Source organism: Sinocyclocheilus rhinocerous, unplaced genomic scaffold (assembly GCF_001515625.1).
Source record: "Sinocyclocheilus rhinocerous isolate Xijiao unplaced genomic scaffold, SAMN03320098_v1.1 scaffold3, whole genome shotgun sequence".
Lineage (NCBI taxonomy): Eukaryota > Metazoa > Chordata > Actinopteri > Cypriniformes > Cyprinidae > Sinocyclocheilus > Sinocyclocheilus rhinocerous.
In genome coordinates, this window is record NW_015658759.1 from 1,246,470 (window position 1) to 1,269,531 (window position 23,062).

General features: G+C 38.2%; 1 protein-coding gene and 2 long non-coding RNA genes across 4 annotated transcripts in view; all 3 read left to right on the forward strand.

Annotated features, from left to right (window-relative positions):
* Nucleotides 1-5,531, forward strand: part of LOC107722956 (caskin-1-like) — a 53,996-nt gene extending 48,465 nt beyond the window's left edge. Inside the window, exons 19-22 of the mRNA XM_016531455.1 lie at nt 535-1,472; nt 1,750-2,380; nt 2,716-3,535; nt 3,667-5,531. Coding sequence (XP_016386941.1) covers nt 535-1,472; nt 1,750-2,380; nt 2,716-3,535; nt 3,667-3,763 — 2,486 coding nt within the window. The 3' untranslated portion in view covers nt 3,764-5,531. The remainder of the gene's footprint in view (nt 1-534; nt 1,473-1,749; nt 2,381-2,715; nt 3,536-3,666) is intronic.
* A 3,497-nt stretch (nt 5,532-9,028) lies between these two features.
* LOC107722937 (uncharacterized) lies at nt 9,029-14,044 on the forward strand. Its single transcript, XR_001637868.1, has 4 exons — nt 9,029-9,093; nt 11,992-12,196; nt 13,505-13,651; nt 13,818-14,044. It is a non-coding gene; the product is annotated as an uncharacterized LOC107722937 (long non-coding RNA).
* Nucleotides 14,045-21,477: 7,433 nt separating this feature from the next.
* On the forward strand, nt 21,478-23,049 carry LOC107722976 (uncharacterized). Of its 2 annotated transcripts, none has more exons than XR_001637874.1 (4): nt 21,478-21,590; nt 21,811-21,963; nt 22,494-22,554; nt 22,882-23,049. It is a non-coding gene; the product is annotated as an uncharacterized LOC107722976 (long non-coding RNA). The 2 variants fall into 2 exon arrangements; XR_001637875.1 differs by having other exon boundaries at nt 21,818-21,963.
* Nucleotides 23,050-23,062: the final 13 nt, after the last annotated feature.

The following is a 23,062-nucleotide window of genomic DNA, read 5'->3' on the forward strand; positions in this document are numbered from 1 at the left end:
CTGTTCTGGAACAGTGTTGTAAATAAAACGTAACCACTGATTTCTAGTTGTGAACTCTTTTGAAAGGCCAACCAAAGTAGGTTGGCTTTCGTAACGAAACACACCAGCGTCTCCACGACATGGCGGCGACGGCAACAATATTACAGCAAGAATAAAAGTTATGCCTTCTTTCTTTGCGTATACATTTTCGTTCTGAAAAGCGTGGTGTGCTCTGATTGGCCAGCTATCCAGTGCGTTGTGATTGGCTGAATACCTCAAGCATGTGACTGAAATGTTACGCCCCTTACCAGGTTCTGGAAACTTTCCTCTGTAAAATGCGCTGCACACACTCGAATATTTGGGTTGTTCTGTTCTGGAACAGGATCATATGACCCCTTTAAACCACAATCAGGCCTGAAACTTGTCAGGGTACCAGGTGCCATTGATGCTGTTCCAATAATTCATGCTGGTCCTTTCAGCAGGGAAACGCTTACAGGTTAAACCTAACAAACAAAAATAATAACTGTCCACCTCTGCCTTTTCTTTTCCACCAAGGACACCAAAAGAAGTTGATGTTAGCCGTCAAACAACTGAGTGAATCTCCAGAAGCATACATTCCCACAAAGGAGAGCCAGTTAGAAGAAAGCACAGATTCAAAACAATCATTAGAAACCAGCACAGAACCAGATGAGAACTCTGTCCCCTCTGTTCGTATACGTAAAAGAGCGGAGGGGCGTAGCTCTCCCCGGCACAGCACCCAAGGGCGGGGCATACAAAGAGCTAATGCCCCCCCTCCTCTGAAGAAACCCAGTTCAATTGAGAGTACCACACCAACACCTCCACAAACCCCTACCAAAGGCAGAATTTCATCTTCTGCTTCAAATTCTCCTTCACACATTCCTTCCTCCCCGCTAAAAACACAGAGCAGGGCCAGAGGGCCTTGCGACTCTCCCCGTTCACATGCTCATGCTCGTACTGTCCCGTTACTTTGCCTACCATCTGAAGGAGAAACCGAAGAGGGCAATGGTCAAACTCAGCCCCTGCCAAGACGTGGACAGTCTATTGCTACTGATGCTGGGCGTGACTTACCCATGCCAGACTCCTCTGTGAAATACGCCACACTAGGTGGACATAGGGTTACTCCCAGCAGCTCTTCAAGAGCTGAAACCTTTGACATTAACAGTGTCAATCGCAGTCAGTCATTTGCTACAGCTCGGCCGCGAAGACGGACTCGTCCTCCAACTCCTCCAAAACGTTCATGCTCTTCCATTTCCACTGGTAACCTGGCTGACGAAACTGTGGCTGATGATGCAAAGTTTAGCGAAAATAGGGCTAACAATTTGTTACTCAATGTGACATATAGGGAGCGCAGACGTAGCGACTGTGGCATTGCCTCAGAAAAAACTTCATCTGGGGGCAGTGTTAGAGACATTGCAGCCATGCTTGAAATGTCCAATCTCAGAAGCAGTGGTAAAGGAAGTGGTTATCTGCAGGTAATTAAACAGTTTTAGGCATTGTTTTAAGCTACCATGACTAATGCCCAATGGTCCAATGCTTGTTTAGGCACATCAAATTGATCTTACAATGCACTTAAAAGCAATTTACAAATTAAAATGTTCTGTTTAGAAATACATAAGCTTCCATATTTTTTCTGATGCATACACCATGTAACTGGATAGACAAAGTAACTGTGAACTATGAAATGCATTTACATTTTTGAATAGTGAGTACTGATGCCCAGTTGGGTTTTGATGTTTTACCTGTTCCCAGGCAAGCCATAACCTCCTGCGGCAGAACCGTGAAGTTCTGAATTCCGATGCAGATAGTCGCCGCCGCACAATCAGTGAATTTTTTGACTCTCATAAGCAGCCTGATGAAGATGTACAAGAGGCAGAGATGAGCCAAGCCATGCAGGACCCCACACATTTTAGACCAGCACCTTGTGAAACCCAACCAGTTAAACAGGCCCCTGAACCACGTCCACGTTCCATGATCACTCATCTGGAAGGGGGAGTTTCCTCTCTGCCACAAGAGGAGTGGTCACGGATGGATGCCACAGCAACTTTGAGAAGACCGCGAACACCACATCACTCAGATGGTGAACATTTTCATCTGACCGAAACAAGTACTATAAAGCGAAGGCCCAAAGCATTGGCTCCACCACAGATTAATGGCACTGATGGAGATGTGCCAGAGAACTTTCGGAGAAGGCCTGTATCAGAAGCTTGTGTTGGAGATGGTGGTAGGGAGGAAGAACTGCAACATGATGTCTTTGGTTCTCTTCCCAGGCAAATGAAACCCCCGGTTTCACCTAAACCAGCAATGGTCCTTCGAAAAACTGATCCCCCAACTCCTACAAGGAGGGTTCCCTTACCTGGACCAGAAGGTCAGCATAGCCCAGGTAACAATGTAATTAATTATTTACATTTACATTTACAATACATTAATTTTCTCATATTATCTCACTCTGTCCTGCGAACTGGTCTATCTGTAGCAAACTAGCAAGCAAGCATAAACCAGCCTAGCAAGCCAACATAGACATTCATGCATGCATGAAATTCATTAGTATTTTTAGACAGTTTCTCAAGGAAACCAGGTCTCTGCTTCGCTTGTATCCTGGATTTATATGGCTAGATAGCAACAGAGGTCTTCCTGATTTATGGTTAATGTGGTAAAATAACTTTTCTGAAATGATTTGGACAAGTTGTATATTATGGTTTCTTTGTTTCTTTATAGTGGAGGTTAAGAAAGTCCCTCCTCCAGTATCTCCCAAGCCAAGTCCGCCTCCTACACTGCCCAAACCAGTGAAAATCAAGCCAATCCATACCATCGAAACTCCCGACTCTCCTCAGACAGATGTTCTCAGCCCATCCAGTGCCTCCTTTAGCCCCGTTCCAACTGAGCAACTGGAGCATCCACCACAGATTCTGAGTCCAGTCACCCCAAAACCAATTGATGGGAGCATGCTTTCCCCACGTGCAGCAACGTCTCCAGCTCAGAGCCCACAGACGCCTCAGACTCCCCAAACTCCACAAACACCTTCTACACCAGGTTCAGGCTCGGCTCCAGTGAAGCCCCCGAGGTCTTCCATGGCTGGTCTCTCAGTCGACATCCCAAGCCCTCTGGAAGTGGAACTGCCTGGAGTGGATGTACAAAAGAAGCTGAGAGAAGTAGAGAAACAGAGAGAGGAAGATGAAGTTAGAAAGCAAGAAAGAGTAGAGGAAGTTGGAATTGCTAGAATGGAAAGGACAGGTCTGATCCAGGTGGATCCAACATTTCTAGGTGAACAAGGCCTGATTTCAGAGACAGGGGAGGGAGCAGGACCAGTGGTAATGAGAAGGAGGAAGGTAGGTGTAGCCAGACAGACACAAGTAGAGGGTGAACCACAAGATGGATATAGACGACAGACAGAGGTGGAAAGCCAAGGGTTATTGAAGGTTGCTGAAACTGAGGGCTCTGCTTCAGGGGACATGGTACAACTCAGACTGGAGGAGACCAGTGCATCCCTGGCTGCTGCTCTGGAAGTAGTGGAGGAGAAGATTAAGAAGGATGACAGGTGTATGAGTAGATGTTTCTGACACTAAAACAAAGTATTTTCTGTAAATCATCTTTCTTCTGCAAATTATGTTATTTGTTGAAACCTCTTCCATTCTGTCTATTCTAATTTCTCTTTCTTTTCCTCCTCAGCTCCATTGTGGACAACAAGAGTACAGTCAACATTCTTGATGATATTGGCAGCATGTTTGATGATCTTGCGGACCAGTTGGAGGCCATGCTAGATTAAAATATGAGAGTCCATTAGAAGTGTGAAACTTAAGCTTGTTGAAGTTTCTCAGTGAAGACCACCGGGATGCCAACTCAGCAGGATTGGAAACTCAGTAGGGCAAATTAAGCTCTTCCATTCCAACATGTTTAAAAGTCAAACTACAATTGAGCATCTCTGAGAAAAAGCCTAAGATCTAAATTTCGACTAACATCAAGCCCCTTTCATTCTCCACCAGCCTTTCCTCTAGTGGCCAGAGTAGGTACTGCAAGTACATATTCTGGCCTGCAAATGTGACTTGCTGTCATGCTGCTTCCAGAGATAAGCACAATTTTAAGAGAGACTATGTGACAGGCTTTCTAAATATCATTTAAGCAGAGAAATGCTAATATGTATGTGTGTACTACATGTGGGTTGAGAGTTGAATATCGATTAATATTTCTTTTGATGACAGTGCTAACAGTGAAGGTACATCATATTATCTTTTATGATGTTAGGAAGCTATATTGTTCTTTTCCACATCTCTGCTATGAGCTTGTCCACATGTAAAGGGGAACTTTAAATTTCACCTTGTGGTCTTCAGCTGGACAAGTTACTGAAAAACACTTGGTTTGGACTAAATAAATATGAAGAGCACAGCCCCATTTATGACCCTGAAAATATTCTGACTTTTTTTGGACTAATTTGTCTTTGTTCCCTTGAAGTATAATGAAGAAATGCTTTGGACTTAAAGAGGTATATTGTAATCTTTATGTATGCTATTATTGTTGTTGCTGCTGTTGTTGTTGTTGTCAGTGTGTGTGAATGTTTGACTGTGTAGTGTAGTTCTTGCATTGACAAATCCCTCCCTGCCTAAAGTGTAATACATAGTTATAGACAGAATACAGAATACGATGCTGGAAAGAATAGTGTATATATGACATATAGGTTATAGTTATCATTGATAGTCTAGACTCTAGAGTATGGAATGCATCAATATGGAATGCTACAGACACCTGCTCATTCCTAATGTGCTCTAATAAGTGTTTATGTGTGTGTTTGTTTGTGTGTTAGGAGGGAAGGTCTGTTTGAGAGTGAGAAGTGAAGTGTGTGTTTATAGTTTTGGGAAAGAGACAGTATGTTTGTCTTCTCTTACAAAAAGTGTACCATGATTTTGGACATGGTGCCATGGTATTTTTGAAGTATGTTGGATGACCATGTAAATTCTATAGTACAGGATTATGGAGATCATAAAGTCGCATGGTACAGTACCAAGTACTGTTTCATTACCATTTGATACCATAGTACCACCACAGTACTTTTTTGTAAGGGCTGAGTGTGTGTTGATCTCTTGAACAGTGCAATTATTCCTGTTTTGTCATGCAAACTAAAAAAGACTTGCTGACAGGAGAAGATGCATATTCTATACAAGTGGCTAAAATTAGATAATATACGACTATGTCATCACAAGATGTATAAGAATACAGAGCAATATTTTTTATCCATGCACCATGTTATTAATTTAGCTTTATAAGTGATACTTAAATACCAGCCATCTGGGATACAACATCCGACAATCATGACAATGTTGTCCTTGATTATGACCCTGCAAAGTCAATGGAATAGATGTTGGAGTATAAAATCTTTTACAGTATAAAACTGTGTAATAATCAGTTGTTATTTTGTGTAAACCTTCAGATGGCTAATGTGTTTGTCTGACCCTGGTGAAAAAATCATCAAAGACCTCTTCCATGTAAAAAGCATTGAGAATATGTAGAATTAATATAAATAAATTGTTATGATTATAAGCACAGTGGCATCTGAGAGTTTGGTCAAGCATTTTTTATTTCATATTAAGAAATGTTATTAAACCTTTTATGCTTCTATTTGCAGTAGTTCATAGTATGCATAAGCAATGCATAATTAATTTGGTAAATATAATTTACAATTGTCTTACACAAATAATATACAAATTTATCTAACAAAAATACAACTAAAAAATGTTCACCTTTAGATGTTGTCCTCTCCTTAGACTTTGCAGATCCATATACCAGAAAAAGTGGCTGCAGTCTGCAATTTTTGCACCACTGCTAAATGGAATTGATAAAATAACAACTGTTTCCTGTTTTCCAAACAATCCCCCATCTTCCATTGGCTGGACAAAAAGATAGCCCTACCCCAAACTCATTTGCTCGTCAGGTTTGTTTGTTTGATTTTTTGCACAAAATAATGCTAACATTTCTTTACAGTAAAATAACCTAGATATTTTATCATGTATTTGGTTAAAATGGCAGGTACCCTCAGGGAGGAATGTTGTAGGCCCCCCCCCAATAGCTCTGGGCTGCCTGTACTGGATCGCACTTTCCTGGCTGTAGTGCATTTGACACCAATGAACATGACTTGTGAATCTGCTTCGATGGACTCCATGGTTTGCACGTATCTGCAATTCAGCACTCCAGTCACGTCACATTTATTGATACTACACAGATTGCTTGTACGATATTTTGATGTTCCTAAATTATCTGAACAGATTTGGAGTCTTAAGGGAGTCTTAAAGAAGCATTTGTTTCTCTAGCCATTTCACAAGTTATCAATTATTAAGACAAGTTACTAATATTTTTTAATGTTTATGTGTATTTGTTCCAGGTTATTTTCTAATTTTACAAACAAAACAAAAAAAACATACACAGTTCTATAGCTTTCAACAAACCTTTGGTGCCTTTTAAATAGGACATTATTATGTATTATGCGCTAACACATTGGTTGGTTTAAAAGTGAAAGTGAAAGTTTACAGGCCGGAACGAGAAATAGTTCTTGCCTCTCTGTTGAATTTCCATAACTTGCGTTATCATGCAGACTTAGTATTTGCAGAGAATACAAAGGAAAAACAGGAAGATACAAAAATGGGAGGATCACAATCAACACAAGAAACGATAAATATTAAAATAACATACAAACTATATAAAATAAACAAAACTAAAAGGCATTTTGGTGTTACAAGATTTTCTTGTTTATAAATATTATCACTTCTCATTTTTTTTTATCTCTATTCTTAGATTTTCAGTTATGTAAAGTTTTAACTGTGTCACAGTGTTTGGTTGTGTTGCCCTGGACTGGCCATTTGAGGGCGCTATCCTGTTTCTATGTTTTATGTGTTTAACTCCATTTCCCATAATCCCTTGCTTGTCATTTCTGTTCTTATCATGAGCACCTGTTAATCATTCCTAATCATTATCACCGGTTGTTAATTACTCATCATCTCATCTTCTGTTCCTTGTGGGTGGAGTACCTTTTGGCCACGTTTTTGTTCCGTTTTGATATTTTGTTACTTTCAATAAAACTGCAACTGGATCTTACCTTGTCTCTCCGGGCATTTCATGACAAACTGTACCACAAATGTTATCTTCTGCCTTGTTGACTACAGATCTGCTGAATTCTTAACAAATGATTGTTTGCACCGTAGCCTATTCTATAATCTGTAATCTCTCCACTTATTGCTTATCTTATTTTTGTTTTTATCAAGGTCGAGCAGCAGGACCATGCACATTTACTTCCAATTAGACACTTTTATTGTTTTCTAACGTTATTAGGGCGTATGCACACCCGCACTTCCTGATTTTGCTGAGTTAGATGTGTTCCTAGGTCAACATATTTTGTTGACACTGGAACAACATTTTATTACAAAAATTTAGTCTTGACCATATCCCTACACCTAAACCTAACCTTAACCATTAGTATTCCCTAAAATCAGAGGAAATGATAGATGAATGGCACTGATGTACAAGCACCAAACACGGATTGTAAGCCTAAACTTCACAAAAACTATAAACTGGTTCTTAAAGTCTGACTGGTTAATCACAATGTTGTTCCAGGGTCAACAAAGATGTTGATCCAGGAATATGTCGTACTTGGTAAAATCAGGTTCTGCATGCACGCACACCCACAGACCTGTTGTGTTGCAAGACCTATAGACTTCTGATAATATTCAAGCATTGAGATTATTCCAAACACTCATTTAATGCAAATAATTTTTCCGCTCCTAAACAATCTTCCCAAATAGTTACGTATGAATCACATGTGACATTAAATGTTTGTAGAAGGCGTTCACTATTATTTAACTACTAGAGCGGACACAACGACAGCATTTTCATCGAAAATTATCGACTTTCACTTCATTCCGGTTTTATGTAGACTGCTTCTTGGTGTGGCAAGCCATTTTAACATTTAATCCAGGGTTTCAAATTCAGTTCATGTCATTCTGCAGAGTTTAGCTCTAACCCTAATTAAACATACCTGAATCAGTTAATCAAAATCTTTAGGATTACTAGAAACTTCCAGACAGGTGTTTTGGAGCTGGTTGGAGCTACACGCTGCAGGAAAGTAGCCCCCCAGGACTGGAGTTTGACACGTGATTTAATCTATAAAACATACTAGTATCTATTTTCATGTTACTAGTACTCATTTTTTAGGTACTAGTATCTATTCCATTGGGTACTAGTACTTATTCGTTGGCTATTAGTTATTATTCTTCAGATACTAGTGCTTATTCTTTAGGTACTAGTGTTTATTTTTCAGATACTAGTGCTTATTATTTAGGAACTACTATTTTTTAAAGATACTAGTATTTATTCATTAGATAATAGTTCTTTTTTTTTTTTGTATTAGTGCGTATTTAAAAGGGGATTATTCTATTAATTATTTTATTGTTAGTAACACATTTCAAATTTTTGCCATTGACTTCTATGGGGATCTGCCATCAAGATGCCATCAACTATTTCAGTTGACTAGTATGCATTCCAGTTGTGACTATATATTTTTAAATATTACTAGTAAGCATTCATTAGATACTAGTACTTATTTCTTAAATGTGTTTACTTTTCCCTTGATACTAGCATATATTTAATAAATACTAATAGTTATTACTTATGCACTAGTACTTATATTTCAGACACTATTATATTTTGTAACTATTACTATTAACAGTGCTTATCTTACTAGTCACAACTGATTTTTTAAAACTCATCTTATGTTATAAGTAGTCAGAATGTCCAAGGTAGAATTCAATTAAAAGTCTTACTACTTACTAGTCTTACTAAAAAAAAAATCTTAATATGAAAATAAGATAGTTGTTTTAAGGATTGAATGTTAAACATCTTGTCATATTTTATTGAATTGAGTTTTAATTTCAAAGTCAACCTAAAAGTCTTGTTTATACTTTCACATGGTACACACACACACACACACTAATAATCTCTAATCTCTCCTCTAATCTCATTTGGTAAATTTGACAGACTTCTTAAATTGCACTTTGTATATTAATATCATATTCTTTTTACAGAATATGACAAACCATGGAGGGACACTCCCTGGGGGTAAGTTGAAAAAAATCTACTAACAAAAATATATAAATGTTTGTATACCAAGTATTGTGTAATTTGCTGGATTGGACAGATTTTAAGAATTGGCTCCTGTTTAATTCACAAATTAATTTAAACTGAATTGGCCTTGACAGAAATGTTAAATGGGAATTTTAATTGGAGTGGCAGGATAAGTACTGTACTGAAATCAGTTAAATTAATTACAGTCAATGGCATTCTAGAAAACTAAATGTTTGTTCACCTCATAAAACTAATTTATTAAAAACAATGAAATATAAAAGAAAAAACTCCATTACTATATTACTATATTAGATTACTATATAAGAATTCACATGTTCACGTTTTTTTTTAATATTTAGCTTACAGATCTTAGTTTAAATGCTTCAGTTTGTTTTCTATTCTATTCTATTCTATTTTATTCTATCAGTTTAAATGCTTCAGTTTGTTTTTATATTATTATTATAAACCTAATAAATAACTGACCTCAAAAAGGGAATTCATGAGCAATATCTACTTCATTTTTTTATATTATATTGTATTATATTATAATACATTATATAATATTATATTATATTATTACAAAGAATTGAACTGTTGAAAATGATTCTTCATAGAATTTTTTTGGTAACACAGCACAGTAAAAAAAAATTCTCAGGTAACCTAAAATGTGCATTATTTAGTTACATCAAGGGTCAAATCAAATATAAATAGCACATTAAAGTTAAAAGTTACACACTTTTTGCGTGTGCACTGTACAGGTCTGGCATAAAGAATGTTTTTGCTCAAGTGGCCGAAATGTCCACCCAATAGAGAAAAGTTTTACTCAGCAAGAAAAAACAAATTAGAGGGGACATTGCTCCTGGGGCATATGGCATCCACAGCCGCGGTTATGCCATTAGGGTTGATGCATATGAGACCACTACAGCATTGGTTTCAGACTCGAGTCCTGAGATCACGCCGATCTGTCGCCGCCTCTTCAGTCCTTGGTCAGACCATGTGTTTCTACAGGCAGGAGTTCCCTTAGGCCAAGTGTCCAGGCGTATTGTTGTCACAACAGACGCCTCCAAGACAGGCTGGGGCGCCGTCTGCAATGGGCATGTGGTTTTGGGCTCCTGGACAGGACCTCATGCATTGGCACATCAACTGTCTAGAGTTGCTGGCTGTGCTGGCGAGTTCCCCTGAAGAAGGACCTCCTGCACAATCTGGCAGCCACGCCCAGAGCTCTGGAACCTCCATGTCTGGTCCCTAGACAGGACGAGGAGAAATTCAGAGGCCTATCTCCTGCAGTGGTAGATACCATCTCTCAGGCTAGAGCTCCTTCTACCAGGCAGCTCTGTGCCCTGAATTGGTACATTTTCACTCCGTGGTGTTCCACCCGAGGCAAGGACCCTCAGAGGTGTGGCCTTGGGTCAGTGCTTTCCTTTTTACAACAAGGCCTTGAAAAGCGCCTGTCGGCCTCCACTCTGAAGGTTTACATGGCTGCTATATAGCAAATCATGACCTCGTGGATGGCAGGTCTTTGGGAAAGCATGACCTTATAGTTAGGTTCCTGAGAGGTGCCCGGAGTTCGAATTCTCAGAGACCGTGCCCCATCCCCTCTTGGGATCTTTCTGTGGTTCTGTGATCTTTCTGAAGAAAGATCTGTTTGAGCCTTTGCAATCAGTAGAGCTTAGCACCCTCTCTCTGAAGACGGCCCTCCTGATTGAGCTCACATCTCTCAAGAGGGTGGGAGACCTACAGGCTCTCTCAGTTAGTGATTTGTGCCTAGAATTCGGCCCGGACTACTCTAACGCTGTCTTGAGACCCTGGCATGGATATGTGCCCAAAGTTCCCACTACTCCCTTCAGGGACCAAGTAGTGAACCTGCAAGCATTTCCTCCAGAGGAGGGAAACCCAACCTTGTCTCTGTTGTGTCCAGTACACCATTTGCATATTTATCTGAACCGAACTCAGAGTTCCAGACAATCTGAACAGCTCTTTGTGTATTTTGGAGGTCAGCAGAAGGGGAAGGCTGTGTCCAAAAAAGAATGGCCCAATAGTGACATATCAGTCCAATAGTGTGCCATGTCCACTGGGAGTGAGGCCCCACAGCTGCAGTGACCTCTTGTGGTGAGTATCGCTCCGTGATGGAGACCTGAGGTTATCTACCCTGTACGTTGGAAGGTTATGAGTGAGGGTTGTTGCATTTGCTGTTGGCATACTCAAGCCTGCCCACACTTGCCCCGCATTATCTCATGACGCAGTGCAGTAGTTGTAGCGTTTAGTATAGGGACCCCCATACTGTCATTCTGACACATGTCGGAGTGAACGACGGAAAGGGAATGTCTAGGTTACGTATGGTAACCCTCGTTCCCTGATGGAGGGAACAGAGACGTGTGTCCTGCTGGCCACAACTCTGTACTGACCGCTGATTTGGCCGAGAAGCTACCTCAGCTCCTCAGAATAAAACTAAAGTACAGCTTGCATGCGGGACGGCCTTATATACCCGTATATACGGGCATGGCCTTACATGCAAATTTTGCATGCCAATTTTCATTGGCCTATTCTGATACTCTCAGAGGTGATTAGGGCTCTCAAGGATGACCCCCATACTGTCGTTCCAACATGTCTTCATTCCCTCCATCAGGGGACGAGGGTTACCATATGTAACAGAGACGTTACTCTTGGCAGCATTTCAAACATTGTTTATAATCTATAAATTTCTGTTTCATTTCCTTTCATGTTAATTCTCCGTCCATAAATTGAAAGTTGAATTACAATTCTACGTCCTTTTTGCTATCTCAATTCAAATTCAGGAATTTAACTGAAATGACTAAGGCATTCTCAATTTAATTCTGAAGGACACACAAGCCTTGTAGTTTACTATATGTATACTATTTTGTTTTTGAACAGAGAGAAAGATCATTTGGAGAAAACACTGAAAGACTTTGGGCTGTGCGATCCAAATATTAAGTATGCAAGGATCCTAGTAGTTGGAGAAATTGGAGCAGGAAAGTCCAGCTTCATCAACTCAGTCAATAGTGTTTTCCAAAGAAGAATCACAAACGAAGCCCTTGTTAACAAAACAACTGGCACAAGCAAAACCTTCACAAAATTAGTAAGTATATGAACATACTTATGAGGATTACATTTCTAAATTAAAAATAAGAAGCGGTTTATAAAATTATCTATTAATTAATAAACAATCAGCGTCTAACATTCATGCCCGCCCGCCCTCTTAAGCTTACAAGCCCACCTGATCACTATGGTGTCCGAGTAGGACAATTTCAACAAGTGTTCGCAATTTCTGGTTACAATTCACAAACACAAGGTACATGAAAGATATTCAAGATACAGAAAATCTATCAAATTGCAAAATAAATTACACAAACATCTTCAATGTTTCATAACCCAATCCATACTTGCTTCTTACATTAAGAGCATACAGTATTTCAATGGTCCCTTATTGTAACAGAGACGCTGGAGTTTGGTTAGAATCCATGAGCGGAAGTTTATTAAAAGGTCAAGGCTTTAACTGATATCCAACTGATTGCAGAATGCCCTCCAGACCTGAGACATGAATTGGGTACCTCGGTCACTGACTATGTCCTCTGGTAGTCCATATATCCTAAAGATGTGTTGGAAGAGGGTTTGAGCGGTTTCCATGGCAGTGGGTAGTTTGGGTAGTGGAATGAGACGGCAGGACTTCGAGAAACGGTCAATGATAACCAGTATAGTAGTGTTATTATTGGATGGTGGGAGGTCAGTGATGAAGTCGATAAGGCAGATAAACTGGCAATACTTCGCGATCAGCACATGGACTGGTCTCAGTTTATATGAGAGTCAAACAGGAAGTGAAAGCAGAGGAAGCAGAGGGAGTGGAGCACGGTCAGTACTCGGGCGAGGGCTCCCTCTGCTGGCTTGGCGTTACACTTATACTGCCTATTTAGTCCAATTTGTAAGGAAATGTGTATGCACATATTATGTTTTTAATAAGCATATGTGAAAGAGATTATGGATGTCCCATTACTCATTTTTTCATTTTTTTCACTCTTATAAAATTGTTTCTGGAAAAAAAAAAAAAAGCATGCTCTCAGATGTAACATGCACTGCTTTAGACAATGACTGACAAATTTTCCTCCAAAATGTTCTAAACAATCGCAGCTTTCTGTGCCAATCCCCACCTGTAACCAGTGGTAGAAATGGCTAAGATTCACTGGTGGGACCCTAGTTGGAGAGGTTTTTTTTTTCTCTCTGTCTCGTCATTCTGAGGCACTTTCATTTTGGTCTCTGGTTCATGCATGTTCACATTAATCGCATTGAAATATATATAATATATATATATATATATATACAGTTATAAACTTAAGATCTGATATAAACAAATATATATTTACTTGTCACATTCATGCTTTATATCTTGCAGTACAAAACCTATTACATAAGAAATGGACAATATCCTATGCCTTTTGTCTTAACTGACACCATGGGCTTAGAGTCTGACAATTTACATGGCATACATCCAGAGGATATTGTGAAAGCCATGGAGGGCTGCATAAAGGAAAGATACAAAGTGAGACCTATTGCTTTACATTAACACACATGAACTTGTGGACTGACTTTTTTAAATCTTGAAATGTTATTCCAAATATTCTCCATAGTTGTTGTTCTTGGTTTACATGAATCAGTTGGATATAACCAGATCCCTTATAATCTCTGTAATGCATTTTTTTTTCAAGTTCAATCCAGAATCTCCCATTACTTCTCAAGATAACGGCTACAGAAGAAATCCAAGCCTTCAGGATCAGGCATACTGCCTAGTCTTTGTCATTGCAGCTGACAAAATCTCAGTGGCAGCTGATAATAATATCTATGAGAAAGTGAAAGATATTAAGAGTAAGGCAGATGAACTAGGTGAGTATAAAGGAAAATGTTGGAGATGGTCTTCATTATCTTTGTCATAGTAAATGGACTACTTGCACAAATACTTACGTGTTCTACTTAATACGGCTCAGGAGTTTCCAGTAATAGCATCTACATACAGACAATTACACAGGAGAATGCAGATTGTTGATACGTTTTAGGGCTGCCAGTTGATTAAAACAAAAGAAAATGTATCTTCACTTGTCCCTGAACATGTTTTGACCCCCCCAACACACACATTTTTTTCCACTCATTTTAAATGGCATTTAATCAATTACAGTAGGTAGCTACAGCACATTGAAAATATACGCAACCGCAAACTAGCAAACTTTGAAAATGGAAGTACATCACAAAGCTCAGTGCTCAGTGCAAGTAGTCCATTCCCCAAACAAAAATCTCATTAATGTGACTTATTGAATTTGTCCCAAGATTAATAATAACTTCAATTCCTGTCAAGATATGCATTGTTACAAAGAGTAGAAAGTTCATTGAACAAAGTCATTTTTCAGTGGCACACTAATCAAGCCACTGACACATTAGTGTAATACTCATACAACAAGTCATATATCATGACATCAACTACATCACACAATCAACAAACATTTGTATTCATGGTCACATTCAACAGAACCAGGCCGGATGAAGCATGTCCACTGGTTAAAAAAAACATAAGGAACGTCTACACTAGCAAGAAGATAAAAGAGAAGGTAATTGCATTGATATCATGTCAAAAGCTTTCTGTCTATTATTTTTCTGTACAACAGAACTAAACATGACCCCCTTGCTTCTGTTACACTTGAAACTGAAAATTTCCATTTTTCCTAATTACATTGTTTGACTGTAATGCATAGGGTTACATGTGTACATCACAACTGACTGCATGTTTGTTGTTTTCCAGTTGGAAGAGTGCTCTGCAAATACAGGTATCTCGGTGAGTCACGTCTTCCCTGTGAAGTGCTACCATGAGGAAACTGATACACAAGATGACATGGATGTACTGATTCTGAGGGCATTTAAACATATTGTGCAAATGGCAAATGATGCATTGAGATTGAAGTGCAATGAAAAGGACAATTCTGAATGAAGTCTATCAGAGATTTTAGGGTGGCTGCACCTCATTCCTGCACATTCTTTTAAATCAGGACACGTTAATTGACACAGTAATTAAAGTCACAAAGAAACAGATATAGCGGCAGATCTTTTCTTATGTATTGTAGTTGTAAAGCATTACAATGGGTTATAAAAAGGGGACTTGGTTTTATCAGTTGTTGATTGTATGTTGAGATGTGGGTGTTGCACTCGGAAATGGAGCTAGATGAGCATGAGTTTGCAGGAGAGGGGTTTACGTGGATTAAATGATTGGAGAAGTCCGGCATATATCAATACATCAAAAAAGAAGGTCATTTCCCCCTAAAGATTCAGTTATGACATTTTGATTAAACATTACAAGGTCAAAAAAAAAAAAAAAGAGAAACATATACATGGATGAATTGTTCACAATAAGATCTATAACATAATTCTATAAAAGACAATTTGCTGACAATTAGCTCTTTTTCTTTTTATGAATGTCATGCATTTTTGTCATGTGTGTGCTTTCAGATTTTTTTTTGCATGCATGTATTAATGCATATATCCTATAATCTGAATTATAAATGGTAATCATAACATGAATGTATGCTAAGTGATATTCATGTATGTGCTACAGAATTATTGGAACAATTTATTGGCACAATTAGCCTATTATGATTAAACTGTTACATATGAATGTATATTGATTATAACCTTAACACCAATATTACTGTAAGACGTGTTATAAACATATGTATGTTTAAATATGTATCGGTATGCTGTGTAGCTTTAATTATGCAATGTATTATAATGCTCAATTAAAGGCACAGTATGTAAGATTTCTGTAATAAAATCAAATCTAATAATCTAAAATCTAATAACCACTTGTACAGTGTTATATATTTCATGCAGTTGTACACTTACGTTATCCCAAAATTTCCCAAGGATTTGTAAATCCAACCAACGAACATAAACAATAATGCTCCTACGAAAATTAGCCATGGTTATACTACAGATAAAACCAAAAAATTGCAGTTGTTGTTAAACCATAATAAACCACAAATAAACCCGGGTTTTGCTACACTATAGTTTAACCATGTTGTTTAAATTTGGTATACCATTATACACTATGTAATATGGCAATATTATACCACACAGTAATATGGTTACTACACTTTTACTATAGTAAAACCATGGTTATTTTTCGTAAGGGTGTTTATCTGTCAAATTCATTTAAAACTGTAAATTCAACAGTTATAAAATATGATCAGTAAGAGATAAAAAATATGAAAACAAGCACTGGACCTCAGCAGGTTAGTGGGGAAATAGGCCTATATTTATTATTCAGAATGTATATTTGGAAGAGAAATATATTCATAGGAAAATTTCAGCAGGTTGGAGATAATTCGTGTTATAGAGAATATGACTAATTGTTAAAATAAATAATTAAATCCACCCCTATATCGCAGTATAATCTGCTTTCTTATAAGAAACGGTCTGGATGACCTGTAGGTGTGCTAAACGCTGAACGGAAACTCCAGAGTCCCGAGCCCGAGCAGTACTGAGTAGAACGCAGAAGTAGTTGTGCACGTAGTCCATAAAACCAGTGTTATCTGATGATTTGTCATTGCTTGTCATGGTAACCAGAGGCCTGTTCTGCCTTTTTGGGGTGTTAGTTGCTCTTTGGTGGGTTGTCCACAGAACTCAAACACATTGTTTGCTTTTTTGGGTGAGGAGGTTTGCTGGATTATTCATTAAAGGGGTCATATGATGCTTTTTTAAAGATAATTATTTCCCCTTTAAATATAATGTTATATATAGCAAATAATATAAGGTTCTTTACAGGGTTTTTGGTGACTGAAATTTGATTTTATAAAATATGATGCTAAAAATCATATCGAGATATTTTAATAGAAACATACAGTATGCCGTTTCAGTCACACTTTATTTTAAAGTCCAATTCTCACTATTAACTAGTAACTATTAACTACAACATAATTGCGGAGAATGTTGTTTATGTCAAAACCGAAACCAAGCCGTTCACACAGAACGCATATTTATCTCATTTTCTAGAGGGACATATATCACCGTTGCACTCTCGTCTCACACTAGAGCGCCGCATGTTTAAAAAGCGGTTCAAAATTAACGTAAGTTCAACTTTTAATCTTTGTGGTTTTCGGTCCTTTGTATTAAACTATACATACATACATGATGCTGTTTTGTTTCTAATTGTTTAAGCAACTTAATTATATATGGTTTATAAACATTAATTTAAACATTATACACTTTTTTTTCAAAGATAGGCTTTGAAGAAAGTGCATTAGTAATATTTTGCTCGATGCGCCCTCTTGTGACCTCAGGAGAGAAGCCAAAAGCTTTTTTTCCCCCTAACTGAAATTATGCCTTTTAAATTTTAATATAACTTGAATATTGCTCCCCTATTAATTTGACGGAGTTGGATGTGGTCGCTTCCATTTCTAAGATAAAACCTGGTAAAGCTGGGGGGCCTGATGGTATTAGTGGTAAAGTGTTAACACAGAACGCATATTTATCTCATTTTCTAGAGGGACATATATCACCGTTGCACTCTCGTCTCACACTAGAGCGCCGCATGTTTAAAAAGCGGTTCAAAATTAACGTAAGTTCAACTTTTTAAAAAACATGTCTCGAAACTTTATGGCGTTTTTTTCCCCATCCCACTGTATCTCATGTTTTTAAATGAAGAAAGTAGGCTACTCTTTGTGGTTTTCGGTCCTTTGTATTAAACTATACATTAATACATGATGCTGTTTTGTTTCTAAAAAAGCTTTTTTTCCCCCTAACTGAAATTATGCCTTTTAAATTTTAATATAACTTGAATATTGCTCCCCTATTAATTTGACGGAGTTGGATGTGGTCGCTTCCATTTCTAAGATAAAACCTGGTGAAGCTGGGGGGCCTGATGGTATTAGTGGTAAAGTGTTGTTGTCACCAGTTGAAATGTGTATTGACAAGGCTATTCCAGGCTTTGTTGCAAATGGAACTGTACCTTCCTTATGTAAAAAAAGTGTGATAATCCCAGTACCAAAGGGGCCTCCAGATACTGTGAATGATTTTCGCCCTATAGCTTTAACTTCTGTGGTATGTAAAACTATGGAAAGGATTCTTGTCAAACATCTAATGTCATCCTTCAGATTCTTGTCTTCAGTGTCACATGATCCTTCAGAAATCATTCTAATATGCTAATTTATTATCAATGTAAGAAACAGTTGTGCTGCTTAATATTTATTTTATTAGCTACAGCAAGGCATGTTTCAACACATTCTTGTCACCCTGAGTCACAACCATCACAGACCAATTACCAGTGTTGGGGGTAACGCATTACAAGTAACGCGAGTTACGTAATCAGATTACTTTTTTCAAGTAACTAGTAAATTAGCGTTACTAGTTACTCTTGTAAATTAAAAATTACTTTTTAATTTACAAGAGAATATCTGAGTTACTTTTTCAAATAAGTAACGCAAGTTCTCACTCCCAACTCATCACATATTGACACTTGGTTAGGATCCCTCGGCGTCACTTTTTATCAGGTAGTGCCCTGCGTTAAATAAATAAACAAATAAATCGAAACCATCACAGAATTTGTAATGGTTTTACAGGCTATAATGGGAATTTGTGTTGGTTTTAATGGAAACTGTGGGTCCATTTAATTTACCCTGTGGGTCTCCACTGGTAATTTGTGGCCTTTTATTGGTGGCTTGTTAAAACTACAAAATCCTAATGGAATATGTCCTAAAACACAGGTAGCCATTTGTAATGGTTTTAATTTTTTTTTTAAATAATTTTCGGCAGGGTACCCCTTGGCATCATACAGAGACATGATGGGCATGGAAATATTGCCATGATGAAACTACATATTGGAGTATTAATAAATACCTGTAATATGATATGAGGGGCCGTATAGGCCATAATTATTTAAAAGCCTCTTACAAACACTAGTGAAATTAACACCTTGATCAACGTAAATGAAATTCATTCATATGCATAACTGAAAAATCTCTTACAAACACTCGTGAAACGAAACACATTGATCAACCTTAGTGAAATTCATATGCATTACTGAAAAACCTCTTACATACTGTAGTGAAAACATTGATCAACCTTAGTGAAATTCATTCATATGCATAACTGAAATACCTCTTAAAAACACAAGTGAAACGAAAATATCAACCTTAGTGAAATACATTCATACGCATAACTGAAAAAAAAGCCTCTGACTCATTTAAGCACAAACCCACAGCCGGTTCTTAACATTTCACTGGTCAGGAATGTTGGTCTCTAACTAAATGCTTTTGAGCATCTGGAAATTGAAAAAGGAAAATCACAAAACTGTCTTTAAGATTTCTATATTTCAAAATGTCCCGTGCACGGAGACTATTTTTGGTTCTGTAAGTTTTTGCTTTTTTCCTTCACAAGGAGCAATGAGGATGATATTACAGCTTTTTTAAAAGTACACTGCAGTGTTTAGAGGACATTCAAAGAGCTGTTGATGGCATTGAATCTGGAAAGCCTGCTCAGAGAACCTGAGGACCACACAAGAACCATCCATTCATTGTTGCAAGCTGTAGGATAAGGACAATTCCTGTTTACGGGAACTAGAGTCCTTGCACAGATGCTTGTCTTCACTGGAGCAGAGATATGGTTCCATGCAAAGACCAGCTGAAGAGAGTTACTCCAACAACTCTGACCCACTTGCCAGTAAAGGCCTCGGTTTGCCATCTCTCATTAGCAGATCTCATACTGCCTTGCTTTAGGTATGAACTGGCAGCGAACTGCAAACTGCTTGGGCATTAGCCGATGTACACTTTATAAACACAGACAACGTCTTCATGTTCAGCCATTGACATACACCAGAATGTCAAATCATGTAAGGAATACTTTGGATTGCACGCCTAATGAAGCAGAAAGATATGTTCATGGAAGCCTTAGAGCATGCAATATTCAAGTTCAACGTTGGCACATCAGATAGAGCCTTCATGAATTTGATCCTATTGGATGAGCATTCAGACGACATGCAATTCGGCGAAGCGTTTGCAACGTTCAAGCTCCAAACCAATTATGGTAGGCTATCATTGTATATATTATCAGTAATTTAATGAGTAGCAAACAAATGCTGTTGGCAGGGGGTTATATTAAAAAGTTATATAATAATATTACTTTTGTAATAAGTAATACATTACATTTTTTGGAGTAACAAACCCAACATAGTGGGGGTTCAGTCTTCAGCTGGATGGCAGTGGCTGGTGGCAGCTAGCAGTCTGATTCTGGCAGGTCACGTGACCTGCTGGTGGCTGCCAGTCCACCTTGGCAAGTGTCAGCAACCATTGATTTTTGGCAGATTTTGTGTTCCTCCCTCTCTAGCTCTGGCGAATTACATTCATTTGTAATTACATATCTGTTGATATGATTATGTTCTTTTACATTATTTGTGTTTTAAATCATTTTATCGTAATTAAAGCAGTCAAATGACCGTGATACTGACTGGTTGCTTACTGATGCATCGCTGGCCGCTCAATCCAGGCAGCCGCTGTTGAGCTGCGAGTATAACGCGTTATACTGCTCTCGCTGCAAGGAAATACATTATTTTATTATTATGAATATAATCTTATGAATCCTCATTCTGTCAGCATTTCTGTCTGAACAAGCAGAGTGATCCATGCAGTATTGCGTGGACTGATGAGCATCTATCTGAATCTATTCTTTTGTATGATTGACTGTTTTGTGAGGCATCAAATTTGCTCCAGCTGTTCCAGCATGTCGCTTGACATTACAAAAGCATCTGGTAAATAAAACTGATTTCCAAGAAAAAGGCTGAATACACTCCTAACAGTAATACTATTGTAATAGAAAAGGTTATAGAATAAAAAGCCATATAAAGATATAAAACAAGGGCCTCCAAACTCGGTCCTGCAGAGTTTAGCTTCAACTTGCCTCAACACACCTGCCTGGAAGTTTCTAGTATGCCTTGTAAGACCTTAATTGGCTGGTCCAGGTGTGTTTAATTAGGGTTAGAGCTAAATTCTGCAGGACACGGCCCTCCAGGACCGAGTTTGGAGACCACTGATATAAAACAAATGGCAAGCGAAGGTGCTAGCATGCTATTCCGAATTCACCCCATCTGCATGGAGATATTCCTGACATAGAAACTGTGTCTGAATATGAATAAAATCTTAATTAAAAAATTTACTTGTAGTAATTATAGTAACCTTCTTGGGTACTTGTTATTTGGGGCTCAATTTCTGTATTCTGTACTTCAATTTTATGCAAAGACTCAAGCCAAACAGCAGAGGGCATGCATGAGCTTTGAACACATCGTTGATACGCTGGTGGATGTCGCAAAGAAGAACTCTTATAAAAACCGTGCTACAACGCTAGTTCTCTCTCTTTGTTCAGCGAACTTTTGTGTTGCGGTAGTATTGCGTTGCGGTAGTATTGCGTTGCAACATGTCCTCTTCAGAAAGTCGCTTAGTGATTGCGGGCGTGTAAGTGATCTTTTTTTTCGGTGTAGTTCATTAGAACCTCAACAATCGCTTGAGAATACAATGATTAATATGATTTTAGATGAGCACTGTGATGATTTAAGTCTTTATTGCGCGTGATTACATTAAACTCCTAAATCTCCTGTCAGATTTTCGTTGGAGGGCTTTGAGTTGGGTTTACACGTGAACCGCATATGAACTTGTCTTTGTTTTGTTTGTGGAGACTCCAGTCTACCTCATTATGATGGGAGTGCTGAAGCACGTGGCTTCGGATGATTTGCGCCATAGGCGTTTGTTTGTAGTCTACGTGTTGAACGTCTGCATTTGATGCATCAAATATAAATTGCAGTAAACGCGATGAAGAGTTAAGTTGGCGGTAAGTGAATTGAGCCTGGACCACACACTCCGCTTGGTCTTATTGTAAGTTGCTTATGTAATGCGTTTTTGAACGTAATATTGAGCCGCTGATGACTTCTAATACTTTTCTGACACCTCGTATGAACGCTGTGTTTCAGCAGCTGATTATAAAATCTAGTCTGAGGCTCTTTTGCTTAATACATGCGGGTTTTGTGAATTTAGGGTTCTCCACACTTATGAAAAGTTTCCTTTTTTTTTTTTTTTCTAGGCCTAGGAGGCTCTTGGAAATTTAGTTTAGTCTGTTCAGTGCCTAGTTGCATCCTGACCCATTGTTAATGTCTTAGTGTATTTAAAAATATACTAATGCTTCTATACTTTGAATATTACCATCTGATGTACAAATGTGAGTAAGCCCCCCTTCAGTATAAAGTCTAATTAGATGAGCACATGGCTACAACAGAAATGTGAATTAAGTTAGTCAAAGTGTGGGAACTGACTTGTGGCATTTAATGTATGAAACTTGTTACTAATGTTGCTTGTTTCTATCAGATTTCACAGATGGTAAGAATGAAGTTCCCAACTGCAAAAATGTGGTGGCCTCCTCTAAGAGGTGAAACTCTTCATTTTCTTCTCCATTTCAAATTTTATGACTCCTTTCAATCCGATAATCCCATATGTATGAAAGACTAACAGTGACTCCTTCTTAGAGGAAGGTTGTAGTATTGAATTACATTTATAGTAGAACAGGTGTGCACTGCAGTGATGAGAAACTGTTTGCTAAGCTGATCCATGGTTAATGGGCCTGATTGTAAACTCTCTCCCTGAGCTGTGCTGAATGCCATACTAAAGTGCATCTCGTAACTGGTTAAGACTGCACAGCCAATCCAATGTATGCATTTATATGGTGCACCTTTTACATCTTGGTCTTTATTTGCAGATGTAAGAAGACCAAGTCCTTTTGGTGGTATACATTTTGGAATATGATCGCTGGTTTCTGCATGGATGTTAATGTGCAGATGTAGCTTTGAAACTTTGGTGTTAGAGTTTTGAATGAAATTTTTATTTAGATGTTTGGATGGATGTCTTTTTCAATAAAAGTGTGAATAAACCAACTTGTG